General features: G+C 42.6%; 1 protein-coding gene across 2 annotated transcripts; it reads left to right on the forward strand.

Annotated features, from left to right (window-relative positions):
- Nucleotides 1-12652: 12652 nt before the first annotated feature.
- On the forward strand, nucleotides 12653-17787 carry LOC133901840 (uncharacterized). 2 transcript variants are annotated; one of them, XM_062343354.1, is made up of 8 exons: nucleotides 12653-12814; nucleotides 14285-15363; nucleotides 15465-15759; nucleotides 15898-16104; nucleotides 16191-16364; nucleotides 16528-16728; nucleotides 16815-16928; nucleotides 17063-17787. In XM_062343354.1, exons 2-8 carry the CDS (start codon nucleotides 14321-14323, stop codon nucleotides 17411-17413), a joined length of 2385 nt encoding a protein of 794 aa, XP_062199338.1. In that variant the 5' UTR covers nucleotides 12653-12814; nucleotides 14285-14320; the 3' UTR covers nucleotides 17414-17787. The 2 variants fall into 2 exon arrangements, with proteins under 2 accessions (XP_062199338.1, XP_062199339.1); XM_062343355.1 differs by lacking the exon at nucleotides 12653-12814 and adding an exon at nucleotides 12870-12937.
- The last annotated feature ends 1885 nt before the right edge of the window (nucleotides 17788-19672 follow it).

Raw genomic sequence — 19672 nt, forward strand, 5'->3', positions numbered from 1 at the left:
ACTGGGTTCCGCTTGTTATGTTTGACTTTACTGACGCGCATAAGCTTCTAAAGCTGGGTATGCCAGTAATTTATCATTCTGCAGTATGGTAGTTTATTATAAAGTTCTGCCCCATGCTTTTTAGTTGTGGCACAAGCATCTGGTCTGATGATAGCTATCTAAAGATGCTTCACTTGCCAGATCTGCTATAGCAATTCAAATGCCATCTTTAGTTTATGGGTAGAGCTTCATTTTTTCTTATATTTCACTGTGCTACCATTGGCTCTTGCAAATATACGATTGCAAGCATGAGATCAGGCTTAGCCTTCTCTCTTGTTCAGTTCTTATTTCATAGAGAACGATTATTATCGCATCCCAGATGCCCTTTTATTGTGGTCAGATATGTTGGATGTGCAGATGCAGAAACACTGGCCGATGGCTGGCAGTGCTGCAATTGCTAGCCAACCACCTTCCATTCTCTGACATGGATAGTCCTTTCCCGTAGCTCGTCATATGCCCCACTGGACCCTGGAGGTATGATTGCAAGCAAATGAATTGGTTGCTTTGCGTCTGTCTATCCTATCCTTCTCTCTTTATTTTTTTTCGTTAGGCAACTGCAGATTAAAAAATATTCGAAGATTCTCTATTGGTATGCTTTCAATTTTATTGTTCTGACGTGATCTGTTGAGACGTTGGGCCATTTCGTGAAGCAGCACAGACGCACGCACAGTGGTGTCGGTAGCATGTCCGTGTTGAGGGTAGTCGCCATCTTCGACCGAAATTCTTTGTCCGTAAGCTGTAATTGTCGCGGCAAATCTTTTAATCCAATAAAGCTTGTGCAAGGCGTCTCTCCCTATTAGACTACGATCAAATATAAAACTCTTGTTTCATGAACATTCCATTCCACCGTCCATGTGCCCGTTGAGGATTCTACTACAATAAAAAAACTTTTTAACTGACATGTGGGGCCTTTGTGCAGAGGTTCCTGACAGGACCAGGTGGACGGTAGTGATTACAGCTTAATTATGCTTTGGCCTCTTGTATTGGCAGGTAACCATCCGTGCGATGCGTCCATGCACTAGAGACCAGGCGGTGGTGTTCCGTACGTGTACAAGCGGTTGCTCTTTTTTTTTTAGAGCACAAGCGGTTGCCCTTGCTCACGCTGTGATGTACTACTGGTCCCAATAATTTCGTGCTAATCTCCAAAAAACAACATGAACAATAGGGGCTGAAGGGCCGAAGGCATATGACTCCACTATGGCATGTAGTGAATGTATTAAGCGTTTCCCCCCAATATTTTGTCTATTGAAGAAATAGAGATAAACACAGGGTTTGTCATATTGCTGGAAATGACTTAGAGACGATTTTTTCCTCAAATTTCATTTCAAGCCCCCCTTTTCTAGAGGAATCGAGGCCTGTTTGGATGAAGAGAAAATCAACATGATTTACAATCCTATTAGAATATTTAAGACATATAGTGTACATGTTTTAACTATAATATCGGGGAGGGTGGCTGGCTGGCTGGCTGGCTCGCTCCTCTCTTTTCCTCTAATATCTTTTATGTGCAGTTCTTTCATTTATTTGGTTTTTTCTTTTTTTTTTCTTATAGACCTAAACAGACTATGGTTTTTGATAATAGAAATAGATGGTGCCACCCCTACCTTGCCTAACAAATTACAAGCCAATCAAGCGTCGGAACATAATTGTAGTTTTGTCGGTTTGTGTTCGCATAGATGTATGGAAATTTCTAAATGCGCATCGAACTTATTGGAATGCCAATGGAAAAGACAATTTGTATGCTCCTCAATGATTGGAGAGGTCCCACTCAGCCAGCTGTTAGTAGATCTACATTTTGGTGGTTGTTGGACGAATTTTTTTAAATAATATTATTTATTGAAAAATTATAAAAATAATAACTAAAATTTGATAATTATATAAATAGGTATCCGTCGGTATGTTGAGTGTCGATCAGGAACCGGAGGCTTGTTGGCACTTCGTGTGCCGATATGTCCTATATCCCACAGATGATATTTAATAAAAAAAATTATACCTTTTTCATTTGATCTTGGATGAAAATGATATTTATATGAAAATTATGGCTCTTGATAAGATCTATAACTTTGTAGTTGAACACTTTTCCATTTGAATCCGTTTAGATGCCCAAAAATGGTTATACATTTCAGATCTGAAAAGCTATATCTGTAACTTCTAGCCACCTTCTGTGTATCTAAATGTATTCAAATAAAAAAGTGTTCAACTGAAAAGTTATAGATCTCGTTGATAGGTACAATTTTTATATAAATATTATCTTCATCTGAGATCATATAAAAAAGTTATTAATTTTTTAATATCGTCTACAGGACACATGACATGTCGATATGCGGAGTGCTAACAGACTGCCAAGTTCACCGCCAGGTAGGGTGTCAGTGTGAGAGTACCATCTGACCTATCGGCACGCCTATAAATATCATATTTTAATTATTATTTTTACAATTTTTTAATAAAATAATAATATTTTAAAAAAGCTCGTTGTTGGAGAACCCATGTGGACAATATGAAACCATACAAAACGAAGGTATATTTCGAAAGAAAAAAAGGCACAAGCTGACAAACATATGTACAGAAAAAGTCTCGCAGGCGTCCATGCTAGCACTAGTGGTACTTGTTGAAGATCATGCTAGCCAAACTAGAGCCGTCATCTCCTCCCTCAGATCCAGTAGAAAGTGCCGTCATCGCGTGCTCGTCCTCGCAGCTCGATGAGCAAATCGGGTGCCTCCTTTCACCCTGAGCTCCTTCTCTACCTTCCTCATGTTTTGTCCCACTAAATCGCAAGGGCAATGCCCCTTCTTCCTTCGTGTCGACGCGCTACTTCCGCCGCTAGCCCTCACCGGTGCCTAGTCGACCTGAGGCATCACCGATCAATTCGCCGTTCATGCACGATCTCTAGCATCGCATCAAGCCCCCCCAAAGTCCCGGAGGTGAGCCCTCACCGTGCGTCTGCTTCGACCACCGCTACCCATCATCGCACTGCTGCTAGAAGAGGTTGCCCTGCCACCGGCCAGAATCCACTGCCCACTGGCCAAATCAGAGCCATCCTGGCCTTGTGTTGCGATCTAAGCACGAAGGCGAGGTGCACACCATTGTGGTGGGCAGAAGGCAGCAAGGGCCTCGGCGACGTCCTGCTTGAGTTCGACGACAACCTCTTGGAAGCTTTTGTGCACATCGACGAGGCGAAGGAAGGCGTCGCAGAGGTGGCCGTTGCTGCTGATGGAGGCGCCAGAGAGCGCGACCCAAGCCTCAGGGAGGTTGAGGAGGTCGCCGCTCCCCTCCCTCCTATCCCACCCTCACCATCGCCTCCCACGCACCATCTCCTACTCTACCACTCCCCGTTCACCTCCCCGTGGGCTGGCCTAACTCCTCTCCTCCTCCCAGCTGCTGAAGCACCCCGGGTCATCCCCAATGCTTAAAACCTTTATTATACTAGTCTCTAGATCAGTCGCTGGTAAATAAGAGTCTTACAACAAGTAAAACCATAGTCATACAACAAAGAGAGTGGTAAAATAACTCCACTAAACTAATAAAACATACAACACTAAGCAACAGTCCACGACATCAGATTGTACAACAGGGACAACATGATGAACACGCCACTCCATAGGAAACTCAGTGCGAACATGACCAAGACTACTCGTCAGCCTCACCGTCTGAGTCGTTGAAGTTCAGATTGTCCTCTGAAAGCACAATCAAGGGTGAATACAAATGTACTCAGCAAGTCCCAATCCTCTCCCTACATCAAGGGGTATAAATACATGCATATGAAATAAGGTGGTTAAAGCTGTAGGGTTAACTTTTGCGGAAAAGCTGAGTTTACACATCCAAGGTTCATTTTATAAGGTGGGGTTTATGAAAACAACATATCATTGAGTGAAGGAGGTTTTCTGGATGTCGTGGAAGTCACCAAGGCCCAAATTTTAATGTTGTTAGACGCTTTATCCACAATAACTCACAGCACACTGTCAGACCTATTCTCCCAAAAATGGGCACACACTGCCCACTCACACTCAAGGGTACACATGCAACCCATGCTAGTTATTGTGACCGAACCGTAGTTTGTCCATGACCACAAATATGGTTATTCGAATAGTTTTATCTTTGCATAGTGGTACACTTTACCCACAAACTGGGTTTGGTAACATACCACCATCGTCGCAGTGCGACTCAACAAAACCATTACCCCACCCAAGCATCATATCACTAGCTGCCTATGGGAGCTAACCAAGGGTTTCTGACCTTTAACCAGGCCTCCAACCAGATCAACAAGTCTGCACCTACTTGCATCTAGTCCATGGTCATTGGACACCTACCTGCCTTCGAACGACCAGTAGACTAGCTGACGGGGTTTAGACTAAGCACAGTCACATACAGGGTCGAGTGACTGTACTGTAAAGACTAGGTAGGATATCACATCAACTCGGTCCTTAATTGAGCCAAGGCAAACATCTCCACATTGAGCCTGCCACACAAGCAGGGCCCAAAACTCCTAAGGAATTCCTCACGAGAACCCTAATTTGACCTAGCTCTAATCAGTTCTCAGTTGCTATCATTAACCGGTGGACATTCCCATCCCAACAACTCACACAACATAGAGCACAAGTTTTTACCTATTTTGTAAAGCTAATTGTAATTAAGCATGAAGTAAAAGTAACAATTACAGTACTAAGCATACTAGTATCAAGGGACTCGTCTTAATGTAATCAATATTGCCAAGACGGATATCTAGAAGTTATGGTCATCATGATGTCCTTGCTGTGGAGTGGCATGTTCATCATGATGTCCTTGTTGTGCACTATAATGTCGTAGACTATGCTGTTTGTGCATTGTTTCTTAGTGTTGTATGTCTTATTAGTTCGATGGAGTTATTTCACCACTCCCTTTGTTCTATGACTATGGTTCCACCTATTGTAAAACTCTTTTTTACCGGTGACTGATCCAGAGACTGGTATAATAAAGGTTTTAAGCATTAGATATGACCCAGAGCGCTTTAGGTGGTATTAGAGCCATACGTGGCTGCAGGACGAGACCTTACACTGTACGTGTTAAATTCTTAAAAACTATGTTACAAAGCTTCTTGCTCTTTTCCCTTCTATTGAAAAAAAAAAATCCTTTTTGACGAGCATCATCTTTCTCTCTCTAGATGGAAGATCAAGGTTGGGTAACCGAGTATTGCTTGCACACCCCTATTTTCTCTCTCTAGATGGAAGATCAAGACCGGCTGGAAAAGAAATGACAGATGGGTTGGACTAAGAGAAAGGGATGGGTTGAGCCCAAGAAGAGAAGAAAAGATTTGATAGTTGGAAATTGGTTTGAAAATGTTTTTAACTGATTAGTTTTGAACAAATTTTGAAATTTGATTTTGGGCTAAAAGATGGGATGTTACGGTTGTTTACCCCTTCCCTCATTTTCCTTCTCTGCTCCACGTCACGTAGCACACCGTGCTGAGCTCCATTCTCCCTAAGCAGTGCAGCTACTGCCCATATTTGTCGCCGACACCGTTTCCGTCGTCACCTAGCTGCGTGGAGCTCAGAGAAGGATCGTCGAGGTCTTCCCCACCCGTTCCCCTCCTTCCGTCGTTTCCTTCCTAGATCTAACTTCCCTGGCCCCCTCTTCACCAACTCCGACACCGAGGGAGGGGAGCATTGGAGGAGAGGAGGGAGGCAGAGCAGCGCAGGAGGTATCTTGGACCCAGCAGCCACTGACATGCGGTCCCAGTGCCCATCCCCGCTTGTGTGGCAAAACCAACGTAGTGAGGCGAAAACCACATGCGAAACCAGGCTAAGGGGTTAAGTAAATGGTTTTACAAAGTTTAAGGTCCATAATATCTAATTTTGTAGTTTAGGGTTTTAAGTATACACTAGTCAATAGTTGAAGGGTTATATGGACTTTTTATGCGTATATATAATCAAAGAGACCAAAGGGACTGCATAAACAAGAGGAGACCTTTTAGCTGGCCTTTTTTGCAGAGTAGTTTTCTAGTGTTCACAAGAGAATCATGACATTTTTTTATTATTACAAGGTCCGACCGGAGGTTTCTCCCAAATTACCCGGGACTTCAGCCGACTACGGTGTGCATGCCCACAACCACCCTTTTTAAATATATGTTCTACCAATAGATCCTTGTAAAAACAATTTCAAAAAATGGACCCTTTTGCATGGCATCATGACATTTGACACCATGGTTGATTAGTGCGATGCCATGATATTTGACGTCGTGCTTCCGATCTTCTATTTTGGACTTGAAAGATCATACATGGTAGCTACCGCAACATTAATTATTACTACATAGTGCTATTTTGAACCACGACACCGTAAAAGTCTATTTTTTTGACAGGAGAACAAACTCTACTTCTATTGAAAGCAATATTATAGATACAACCACTAGGTTCCTAGGAAAGTCTTCGAAGGAATCAAGGCAAAAATATTTACATATACAACAATGATAGCTAGGATAACACTCCACGAGCTAGGTTAACATTCTAGGACATGCTACAGCTCAAAGACATCAGAAATGGAGATCGAACTTGACTGGAAGTTGTTGCACCACTCCACGATCTGTTCTGCGGCTGGATCAATTTTCTCCCTGTCGCCCTCCTTGAGTAGGATTTTCCAACTCTGTAAGTAAGAGAGAACTTTGAGTATAGAAACAATTAGCTTGTTAGGGAAGGCCTTTTCAATCGTCATCTTGTTACGAACACATCAAATTGCCCAGCTAAGACCTGCAAAAAAGAAGAGACACAAATTTGCGGGTAGATTTAGAATCTGATTCAACCAGCTAGGAGAAAAGTTTTTTAAGGTCCTGGGTTGCTCAGACCCACATAGGAAACAATACTCACTGCCCTTCTAGTCTCTCTTCTTTAGAGTGGTGGCAGTTTGGAGTATATCGTTGAACATTTGCCAGAGAAAAATCTTTATCTTCTATGAGATTTTGAATTTCTAAATTTTCTCACTGATCTTACTTTGTATCCCACCATCGAGAATAAAGTGGTAAAGAGATTCATGGTGAATTTTCTGGACTTCTCCAGAGCCCAGTGGACTTCATCATCCAGATCATCCAAATTAATGGAGTTAAATAGAGTCTTCAACTCCTCATATCTCCTAGATTCTGAGGGAGTCAAAGCTCTTCTGAAGCTGATGCGGAAGGTACCATCCTCAAAACAATCAGCCACCTTGGCTATTGTATCTGAGGTCATTTTGTATAGATCAAGGAACTAAATCTTTATGGGAGTACTCTGGATCAGGTGTCTGTCCAAAATCTATCCTTTTCCCATTATACAATGTGTAGATAGCCCCCCACAAGAATAAATATTTAACTTTATGTAGCCCTTGCTAGAATTGTGAGGAACCTTTGCTCTTAGAGCCAAAGAAATCCCTGTCTCTCATATATTTTGATCTTAACAATCTGCACCAGAGCGAGTCCCTATCTTTGAGGATTTTCCAAATCCATTTCACCATTAATCATTGATTCATGATCTGTGTATTTATGATGTCCAGACATTCTTGGTCTTTTGGTCTGCAAGCTGCCTCCCACCTTATCATATGATATTTGAATTTATCATGTGCCCCTCTCCAGAAAAATATGGAACGAATCGAGTCCATCTTGACATGGGTTCCAGCATGGAGGAGATAGAAGCCCATAATATACACGGGGAGACTGCTCAAGCAAGTGTTGGTCAGAACAAGCCTTCCCCCTGAAGACGTGGTTTTCCCTTTCTAAGGATCTAGTCTCTTCTGAAGCTTTTGCACCAAAGGGTCAAAAGTGGTCAACCCTATACGCTAATCATCAATTGGGATTCTGAGGTATTTGATAGGCAGAACCCCTAATTTACAATTGAGCATATTAGTGCATTTCTCTTTAGCTGCTTGGTCCACCCCAAAAACAAAACCCTCGCTTTTGTGAAAATTGATTTTGAGACCTGATAACCATTCAAAGCAGTACACGATAATCTTTAGGTTCAAAATGGTAGCCTCTGAACAATCCGTCATAATCACGACATCATCAGCATACTTCACATGAGTAATCCCCCTTGGGATAAGGTGGTCCATCAGTCCTGAGATTAGGTTTGTGTTCCTAGTCTTATTCATCACTGACCCTAAAACCTCGGCCACAATATTGAATAAGATTGAAGACATGGGATCTCCCTATCTTAGGTCTCAGAAGGTTTTGAAGTATGAGCCCCTTTGGCCATTCACATTAATGCAAACATGTCCACCATGAACGGTTTGCATAACCCAGTTCACCCATCTTTGAGGAAAGCCTTTTATGATCACGACTTCCGTAAGAAAATATCATCTCACCTTGGCTTTTTCGAAGTCAATCTTGAGAAGGAGTCCCTGCTTCTTAGAGCGTCTTAGCTCATTTAAGGTTTCGTGAACAATGACCACTCATTCTAATATATTTCTCCCCTTGATAAAGGCCGTACTGGCATTCATAAATCACCCTGTCTATTACAGGGCTCAGCCTATCAGTTATTGTCTTGGTAAAGAATTTGTAGTCTACATTTAGAAGGCATATGAGTCTATATTGCTTAATATTATTGGCCGCTTCTATTTTTGGAATCAAGGTTATAACACCATAGTTAAGTCTCTTGATATCCAAATTGTCTTCATGGAAGTTATTTAGCATGACATACATATCACCCTTGATAGCATGCTAAATTTTTTGAGAAAAGGAGACATTGAACCCATTAAGCAGAGGTGCCGAATTAACTTCCATAAATTGGGTTGCCTCATCTAAATCCCCTATCCCAAAGGGGTGTTGCAAAGACTCCTTATCTAGAAGGGAAACCTGCTCATTCTGACTTTAGAAGTTTTGTTTTAGATGCAAACTTTTATTTAGTCAGAAGTCCAAGAGTTGTTTGTAGAAATCTATAATATGGTTCATAATGTCCTCCTGTTCTCTCACTACCTCTGTTTCAGTCTGCAGCTGTCTAATATTATTTTTCCTTTTTTTCTTCCATTAGCACAGAGGTGGAAAAACTTGGTATTCAAGTCACGATGAAGAATCTAGTCATATCCACCTCTCATCTTCTAGTATATTTCTTCTATGAGATAATTTTTTTTAAAATCAAGTTCAATTTGATATCTAGCTTTTCATTCTTCAGCAACTAGTCAAGTACTGTATTCTGTGTGGCCTTGTACAGTATCTGTACGCTCGGTTGTGTACATGTAGGTATGGGACCCGAGGGCAATTGTCGGCGCCCAGCTGCTGGCTGGCAGGTTCAGCGCAGCTCCGACGAGCGATTTCAATAAACCAGCTAATGAGGAAAGTATGTCAATTTGTGGCCGGATTAATCCGCCTAATCCGATTCTATGACGTCAATTGGTTACCTTGCCACCACCGACAGCCTCTGCCGGTCACCCATGGCACGGTACGGGCTGCGGATCCCGAGTGCGCGCACCACTCTTTTTTGTGTCTGAACACAGCGGACGGATTCAATCCAAAAATTTGTATTGTTGGAACCGTGGAAAACTTTTGGTGTGTGGCTACTGAACTTGCTCTTCTCAATATTGCTCATAATCATGTCTACAAATATAGAACATGTACAAAGCGATGTGGATGGCGTCCCCTACCGCCCAATTGTAGCAGGGCGATAGACAAGTCCAGTGGAGGAATAGTGACCGAGAAGGAGGAAGAAAGGTTGGTGACTGATCCAACGGCGGGAAGAGCAATGGATACAGGGAAGAAGAAGGCGACTACAGGAAGCTGGCTGTGGAGAATAGCACGAACATTAGAGTAATTTCGTATATTCATAGGAGATTGATCTTTCGCTGTCATGCGACTGACAAACCAACAACCTAAAAAATTAACACTTAACCAACAACCTAAAAAATTAACACTTATTTGATTGTCGTCAAAAGTTCAATGAGCACAAGTTTCAATAGTACACTATCACGTACATTTTTGGCTATCCAAAATCCAAATTGTAGGTTCTCTACCCACTAGTCTTTGGCTTGGGCGAGTAGTAGAGGTGTTTTATCTCTACTTATTAGAAATTAAATCTCATATTTATTTCTTATATATCTCATTAAAATAGAAGTTTCTTTTAGTAGCGGGTGATGCATCTGTCGATAACGAGATGTCTATGATAAGTTATTGATCTCTAAGCCCTATATCTTTAGTCTTCGGTAAGCGTTGTACGAGTACATATACGAAGTGGTGTAAGTGGGTGGGATGCGTGTTGTACTAGGATTTAAAAAAATCCAAATTGTATGGAACCTAGTTGGGTCACGATCCAAATTACTGTTTCCTGACGTCATAAGAATTTTTGCTTTTAAATTCAATGGTTTTTTTGCTCTTATCATTGTAGACCATACCACATAAATTTGCACGACGTTTTAGGAAGAATATGCAACGAACGATCAAAATCAAAGCTTGTAACGGTAACACTTGCATTCATACAGCACAAATTCCTTTAGTGTGTGTTTGCAATTATGTCATGTGGTCACTTTGTGTCTAACGCCTGAGTCAGGACAGATGTGTTGTCATATCATGGTTAAAGCTGAGTCGTGTGATCACTTCGTGTCTAAAAATCTGATTCACGATAGAGGTGTTGTCATTTCGTACTTAAAGCTCTGTCGTGTGGTCACTTCGTGTTTAAAGTCTGATTCACGACAAAGATGCTGTGCTGGCAGCAGAGTGTTGTCATTTCATGCCTAAAGCTGAATCGTGTGGTCACTTCATGTCTAAAACCTGATTCACAATAGAGGTGTTGTGCTGGCAGCAGGGTGTGGTTGCAGTAGTGTGTGTTTGCAATAGATACTGTCAACGACTATAAAAGACAATGCTGAACTGTGTATGTTATCCCTGCCTCAAACACAAGGTGAAGTACAGAGATGTTGAGCTCTGGTATGCCTACATTTGCTATACCACCGCCGTTGTGCAAGTGCGGTACCGCATGCGAAATGAAGGTATCCCATGAGCTTGAAACCTGTGAGAGGAGATTCTTTCGGTATTCAAACATTGATCCTTTGTCCGTGTGTCATGGGGTATTTAATTTATTTCATATTTCGTATGATCTATCAGCTTTTGTTTCGGATAGACACTAAATCGCGCGTACAGTCGTCCATTAGGCTTTGTGACTTCATAACGTGGATTGACTTCGACATCAAAGTCGAGAACAAAGAATGGGTGAACTTGTTGAAGAAATGGGATATGGAAGACCTTGAGATGAAGCAGTAAGCGGATGAGATGAAAGAGAGGTTGAAGAAAATGAGTGAGGAATTTGCGAGGTGGGAGGCGGAGAAAGAAAAGTCGTCTGATGAGAAGGGTGGTTCAACAAGTGCATACCATTGAATTTGTTATCGCCAATGTATTTCACGTAAGACATTCGTGTGCCATATGCTACATGTATCGTACTATCATAGTTGCAGTTTATGAGAGTGTTAATTCATGTTATGCAATTGAATGAATTGTGCAAGTCATGGATAGTAGTTACTACTGTTTCATTTAATGTAACCTAAATTGTGTATATCTTCTTGATAACATATATCATGGTTTGAACCTAAGAACATTAATGTTATCAATTGCCAATTTTTGATAAAATTAGAAATTATTTGCTAATTTAAATGTACATTTCAAAATTCCTAATTCACCTTATAGTTTCAAAGGCTGAGTAGCCTCAACACTTAGCCAGGTTTGAATTTAAAGTGTAATAGTCTTCCGAAAAATCATGCGTATGGTTCAGTTAAAATATTTTCTAAACTATCTATGTAACAAATTTGGTAAGATTTAGACCCCAAATGATAATTCTTTTTGCCTCCCCAAGTCACTAAGTATTACTGTTATAATACAAATGGTAAGAGATACCAACATTTGAAATTAAATAATTCAAATTCTATAACTCTATTAGATGTGCATGTTTGCAAATTGGATATGTACATGTTGCATTAAGCGCTAGAAAAATTTAGAGGAAAATTGAATATAATTGCTAATTATTTAGAGGGTGTTTACAAAGCTAAATAATATGAAATGATAAAAATGCATATAAATACAACATTGCAAAGGAAATCACTTTTCAAGTAAACTAGGGTCAGAAATAATTTTAAAAATTATTACGCTATATGAGAAAATATTAGTGAATTTTATTAGATTTTTAGAAATTTATTTAAAGCCTTTAAAATTGTTAGAAGTTCTAAAATAATTTTTTTAGAGTTTTTTTATTTTGAAATCTACATAGATGGAGTTTGAGGTGAATCTTTTAAAACGGATTCATCATTAATTATAGGACTTGAAAAAGAGTTTTATGAATTTTGGAATATAACAACCTACTGTCTAAATAGAGAAGGAAGAAGTAAAAAAATTAGAATCTATATGGTACTGTTCATCCGACGGTATTGTTCATCCTCAGTAACGATAAACCATTTGGTGTGAATATGATACCACGTCGGATTCATGTGTAAAGGTGTCAGAGTGAATATTAGTGTAGCCAAATTATTCACGCCATATATATTGGTGTGTTGAGGAGTCATGTCAAAAAATTTGGCGTGTTACAAAGAAAAATTCCTAAAATTTAGTTTTCCACGTGCTATTAATAATTTAGTAGTAAAAAACTAAAATAAGCCCCCCCCCCTCCCCCGGGCCCACACGGACGCGGTGGCACTGCCAGTGGCGACGCCTGCCTTGCCGTAGCCCGCCCCGCCGCATCAGCCAAGTCCCCTCCCGCGCGGCACCGCTCCGCACCAACATTCCTGGAGAAAAGAAAAAAGAGGGGGGGGGGGGGGGGGGGGAGTCCGCGTCCGTCGCAGGAACTGAAGCGGCGCGGCAACCGCCAGAACCCGGGTGAGCACCACTGACTTCTGCGTCCTCGCCGTTTCCCTCCTCCTTAATCCGTCAACCCTCGTAATCTTGTTGTTGTACATTAGGGGAGATTCCTTCGCCCTCGTATTCGATTCAAGTTTGGCGGTTGGTTTCCTTTTGCCGTCTTGTGTTCTTCCTTGTCTTCTCTTGGTGCCACCGCGTTTCGTTGCCGAAACTAGTAGGGGATCTTGGTCCGACGAGCTCTGCATTTAGCGAGTGAACTTGTAGATTGGTCGTAGCATCTGATCAGCATTCGCGGTCTGAAGCAGCCGAGTTGGTGATTTGTTGGGGTGCGGGGTGCCTAGTCAATTCTTTCCTGTTCTTGTTCTTGCTCCCGTGACGTGTGAGCATTTTCTTGCAATAGCAGATATCTGATCATTTCAACAAGGATCAGGCATCTTCAGACTGAATTTTAGTCCACTGTTTTTTGTTAGCTGTCTGATAATTCATGTTTTCTGCACTTTCTTGGACCTTTTTTGTGCTGAAATTGCTGCGGCCATTTGTTGCAGCAATAGAAATCGAAGTACTGTACCTGCCTATTTGGTTGCCTTTTCTGGTGACCGGTAATTTCGAGTAATGACTAGGGCATCGATTCTTGTGGAATCAAGTACTGGTCATGCTCACCAGCACCGTGTTTACATTCATCATGGATCGTTATTACCTTTGCCGTATCAGCTGCTTGTCAGATCTCTCTGTACTCCGGTTATGGTACATTTTTATGTCTGGGGCTCTTTCGTCGCCCAGGCGCATCGTAGTCCAAGATCAGCTAGAGTCCCACCGCCATGTGCCCCCCAACTACTTTCTGCCCAAGCGAATTACTTACCAGTCCTGTGAGACTATGTGTATCAAATTCGCTTGTTAAGTTGTTAGAGCATTCATTTTGTTTTGCTTGTGATGTTTCTTAAGGTGGAATTTTTTGCTTAGCTGTCCGGTCCTTGAGGGTTCCTGCAGCGCAGCTATTGATTTAATGTCCTTGTTTTATGATTTGAACATCTGCATCTAAGTATGCCAGTCAGGACTTAAGGATTCAGGAACAGACTGTCATGCTCTATAGTGAATGTCTTATTGTAAGCTGCATTAATTTTTTACTTAGGGTGCAGAGGATTGATCTAAGTATGTCTTATTGGAAGCTGCATCTAAGTATGCTAGTCAGTATTCAGGAACTGACCATCATGCTCCATTGTGTATTCTTACTGGAAGCTGCATTTTTTAACTTGGGGTGCAGAGGACATTACCTGTCGGTTCTGAACTTGCAATGCACCCTTTTTATTTTCTTTAGTACTAGTAGCAACTTATGTGCTACTTGTTGTTTTTTCATTTGCCTTTTGCCATGGCAAAATGATTTGGGATTTGTTGGATCATCTTGGAAATCCCTCTTGCTATATTGCCTAGTGACCTGCGCAAGCTGCAAACTTTGCTCGTGTTGCTTATTTTTTTTGGTGGTCTGGCCAGGTATCAAACTTCTAGGACATTGTAAGGGATACTGAAATGGGTGCCAAAGAGAACGGGGAAGAGAGAGATGACCATTCAAGCGATGTGGAACGAGATGGTAAACAAGGGAAGGAAACTGAATCAGACTATGAACCGGCTAGAGATTCCCTATCATATCAAGGTGAGGCTACCAGCTACGAAGATACTAAAGTGAAAAGAGTCTCAAGGGTTCCAAAGAAGCTAGCAAAGAAAGAGTCAAAGGAAAACAGCCCACGGTCGGCTAGAAGTAATTCCAATCGTCAAATCCACACAAAGCTACAATATATATCGTCGAACAATACTCAGAACAAATCTCCAAAACAAAACAAAGCGGCTAATGGTGCTAAAACTGTTGAGGTGAAGAAGCCGGAGCCGGTGAAAGCTCCTTCTTGTTCTTCATCTGAGGTGTCTGAGGAAACAGATGATAAAACTATTGAGGGTAGAGCCACAGTTGATAAAGCTGTTGAGGGCACAGCCAAGGATGATAGGGCCTTTGAGGACAGAAGCAAGGATGAGAAGGCCAGTGAGAACAGAACCAAGGATGATAAGGCCATTGAGGACAGAACCAAGGATGAAAAGGCCATTGAAGGTATAATAACTGATGATAAACCCATAGAGAGCAAAGTAATCGATGATGAGGTCATTGAGGGCAGAGAGACTGATGATAAAACTGTTGAAGAGGCAAAGGAGATCGATGTATTGGATGAAGCTCCAAAATGTGATCAGAGTACTGGTACTGACGATGAAATTGCTGATACGGAAGAAACAAAAGTTGACGATGGAAAATCAATTGCTTATGAAAAGAATGGTGAATTTGATTCAAAAATTGAGAAGTTTGAGCAGGAGCTACGTGAAGTTGCTGCGCTCGAGGTTTCTCTCTACTCTGTAGTGCCAGAGCACGGTTGTTCATCGCATAAGTTGCATACACCAGCTCGCCGTCTGTCTAGGCTGTATATTCATGCATCAAAGTTTTGGTCCTCAGATAAGAAATCATCTGTTGCGAAAAATTCTGTCTCTGGGCTTGTGCTTGTTGCAAAGTCTTGTGGCAATGATGTTTCAAGGTAAATGAGGACTACACTATACCTTTTATTTCAGCTCATTGTTGTTAGCATCAACTCCTTCAGATCAAGATTTAAGATGTAAGAATCTAACTTTGATGTAGGTTGACATTCTGGCTATCAAACACAGTTGTCCTAAGAGAAATCATTGCACAAACCTTTGGCATTTCACGAAAAATAAGTCCAGTTATGAAGGCTTTCGTCACAAACGGTAATGCAAAGAAGCCTGACAGGAATTTCACTCCAATGCGATGGAAAAGTAACTCCAATGGCAAGCATGATAGACCCAATATCATGCAGCTGCCAGATGATTGGCGGGAAACTGGCACACTCTTGGCTGCATTGGAGAAGATTGAATCTTGGATCTTTTCTCGGATTGTCGAGTCTGTGTGGTGGCAGGTAAAAGTTTGCCCTACTAATATCTTGGCACTTTCCAGAGAGTTGAGTATGATTTTGCTTCTGTAAAACAGTGATAGTGAAAATCTATTGCCGATTCATTCATGTTGCAGTTTTCTGAAAGGATTTTTGTTACTCCAGGCAATGACACCTCACATGCAAACCCCAGTGGAAGATTTATCAACTCCAAAGATCGGGAGGTTGTTAGGGCCTTCTTTGGGAGATCAGCAACATGGGAATTTTCCTATTGATCTCTGGAAAAATGTATTTCGGGATGCCTTCAGCAGAATCTGTCCTCTTCGTGCTGGTGGACACGAGTGCGGATGCTTACCAGTATTGGCAAAATTGGTACGCTTTGAGATTTTTTTTATTATTATTTGAAAATAATTATATCTTTTGTGAAGTCTAATCATGAATTGTTCTGTTATTACCAGGTGATGGAGCACTGTGTAGCCCGTTTAGACGTTGCTATGTTTAATGCCATCCTTCGTGAATCGGCGAATGAGATACCTTCTGATCCTATATCTGACCCAATCATGGACTCAAGAGTTCTGCCGATTCCTGCTGGGGACTTAAGATTTGGATCAGGCGCACGGCTGAAGAACTCTGTATGTACTTAAACTGCAAAGAACTACATCCATAGATTAAAACAACTTTACTTTGAAATGATGCTTGCAATTGCATGACGAACAAACAAACAAACTAGAATAGAGATTTGCATGTCTTCCTTGCAAACACTACTGATTATTAGCGTATGAAATGCTTCTGTAGGTTGGGAATTGGTCGAAATGGTTGACATATACGTTTGGCATGGATATTGCTGAATCTGAAAAGGATGGTCAAGATGAAGAAGATAATGGCGATGACAGAAGAGATGCAGCTGAATCAAATTGTTTTAAGTTACTCAATGAGCTGAGTGATCTCCTGATGCTCCCGAAGGATATGCTTCTCGAAAAATCCATCAGGAAAGAGGTAAGTATTCGTTCACAGTTCCTTTCTCATTTCCAAGTCCTAAGATGCACTTTTGTTAAAGTTTTGAGCTTCCTGTTTTCTCTTAGGTATGCCCTTCCATTGGCCTTCCACTAGTAACAAGAATACTCTGCAACTTCACTCCGGACGAGTTCTGCCCTGATCCTGTTCCTGGCACGGTTCTTGAGGAGCTGAATTCTGAGGTATGGTTTCTCTTTGCTATAATCGATTGCCTTATGATGTAGCGCTATAAAATGTAAACATATCCTGCTACAATAAACATCTGAAGAATCAAATATACTTATATCAATTGATGCTTGTGACTAATGTCATGCAGAGCTTGCTGGAGCGCTTCACAGAGAAAGATGTGATCAGCACGTTCCCAGTTATTGCTGCTCCAGTTGTGTACTGTCCCCCTTCACTGGAGGATGTTGCGGAGAAAGTGGCAGGCACCGGTTGCGGCAATTGTGAGTTGGATCGGAGGGCCTCAATGGTGCAGAGAAGAGGGTACACCAGCGACGACGATCTGGATGAACTCTACTCCCCCCTGGCGTCTCTATACAATAAGAGCGCTCCCCCCTCGCCGTGCAACAACAACGGTGTTGCGCATTTCAGCAGTCGGCAAGGAGTTTCCATGGCGAATGTCAGATACGAGCTGCTGAGAGAAGTATGGTCGGAGCGGCGGTGATCGAGCATCCTGTGAAGCCTCTTTGATTTCTACCTTGTAGAAAGGGTGGGATGACACTGAAGCTACTTCTTTGCATGTTGCAAAACCGATGCTGAAAGGTCAGGAGTGATGGCCAATGTTGCTTGCTTAGGTCCTTCAGATTTCTTTATGGCAAAATGCTAGTACCTTTTTTTCTTGTATATTCGTTCCTCATTGAGTCCGTGCATTGGTTATATTTTTAGCATACATGAAATTTGGAAGTGAAGGAATATAGCCCCTTCGTTATCTTCCATTGTATGATAGTGGTATATGACTGTTATTCAACATTGGTATGGATGTGATGATTAAAAATTGGGAGAAGTATCATACTGGCACACATTGCCGTTCAACCTTCATTATTATGTGCGTCCTTTTGTTTTTTTTTAAGATTTCTTCTGTCTGTCACCAGTGCCCTTGAACGTGACTGATCGATTGATTTCTTCTCTTCATCGACAGTTCGGTCACAAGGCCACTTGTGCGTGAGCTGTTTCCACTTTTCTTGTCGTGCTCTGTTCCTATCATTGGCCGCGGTCATGGTATGCCAGCGAAAAGCAACCATCCAAGGCGCCGACGAGGCGACGGTGAACGCTACTGACGTTCTACCGGCCATGGATCTTGGATCACCTCAGCTGATTTGGAGCCGTGACGATAGGCGATAGCCAGCCGCCGTTTCACTCGAAGCGCACCGTTCCCATGGAGGAAAGAAATCGAACGTGTCTCAACAGCGTCCATGCGGCGGGCGCTCGCTAGTCGGGACACGGAACGGTTGGTCTCCTGCACCTGCTGGAACAGACTCCCACGGCGCGAACGGCGGGATAATTGCGACGCGAAAACAACGATCTCGCGCATCACATCGGGTGCGCACCGTGGCGCTGCCCCTGTGCCACCGGCAAAAAAACGAGGAACCGCACGGTCGGCCTACATGGTCCAACCCGCTGACGCGGTACGCCGGCCCGCACGGGCGCAGCTAGCCGAGCCTCTCAGCAGCTGGACCGAAACCCAAAGCGCACAGAAAAACTCGTTGGGAACGGCCTCTCCGCCCGTACTCGTCGCGCCGGCGCAACGAAAAGCGGGTGCTCGCGCGGCGCCCGGACTCGCCGTGCGGTCGTGTCGTGCCGACGGATCAAAGCCCAGCTCCCCCCCCCCCCCCCAACCGTTGCCGCGATTGCGAGTTGTGCACCCCGTGCGGTGCGGCGGCGGCGGCGGATCCCTGGCACCCCGCAGATTTGTTTGGGTTGGCCCGCTTTCTCCCATGCGCGCCGCGTGCTGTGCCCCAGCCACTCCGCCGAGCACACGGCCCACTCCCAACTTGCCCGGCGGTACGGCACCGTCGATGTGTTAGAACTTAATCACCCTAATACATTACTACCCATCAAAACCGAACCCTCGTAACATCAATAGAAGCATGAATATATACCGAAGCCAAACAATGCTATTAGGTGCTTGAAGACGACTCATGGTAGATGGTGGTGTAGTGTGATTAGGCAAAGTAGTGGATGCTGGTGTGAGGAAGAGGTCGACGGTATGGAGTTGCTGATCATCGTAGATGAATCTGTTACCGACTGTGTAGAAGCTACTGGTGGCGATGGTGACGACAGCGGTCTTCACCCCGTTACGACACCCTTATGATTGGTTAGGGTTGTTAGGGGGTGGCTAAGGCTTACGGGAATTGGTCATCCTCAGCGCCAAACCCTCTGTTCTATTTTATAGCCATCGTATGGGATGAGACTGCAACCAGCTAAGATTGATTGTACCCCTGATCAGGACACGTAGGTGGGACTTACTCTCCCTTAGGACTTGGTCCTAGATTGACTCACGATGGAGCCAAGATCAAAACACCAACATCCTCCTCATTAATCGTAAGGCTAACATTATGAGCTCACTCTCGATGAAATAGCTCACTAAGGTAAAGCGTTGCAGCAGTTAATAAAATACCACTGAAATCCAATAACCTATAGCATACTACCTCATCTCAAAATGGATATTCATTATACTTAGTGGGAGTTGGTTTACTTTATAGTCCTCTTATTCAGAATCATTGGCTTTCCAATAACCACATGACAATAACATAATCAAAAAACATATGGGGTAGTAAGCCTTTAGTGAGTGACATCACAAACATTAACTCAGTATTTATGTGCTTGACATTAATAATTTGATTCTAAATTCTATATTTTACAACATAATACTTAATGTCAATATGTTTGGCATTATCACTAGACTTAGAAAAGGGAAAATCTA

The sequence above is a fragment of the Phragmites australis genome, chromosome 20 (genome assembly GCF_958298935.1).
Source record: "Phragmites australis chromosome 20, lpPhrAust1.1, whole genome shotgun sequence".
Classification (NCBI taxonomy): Eukaryota; Viridiplantae; Streptophyta; class Magnoliopsida; order Poales; family Poaceae; genus Phragmites; species Phragmites australis.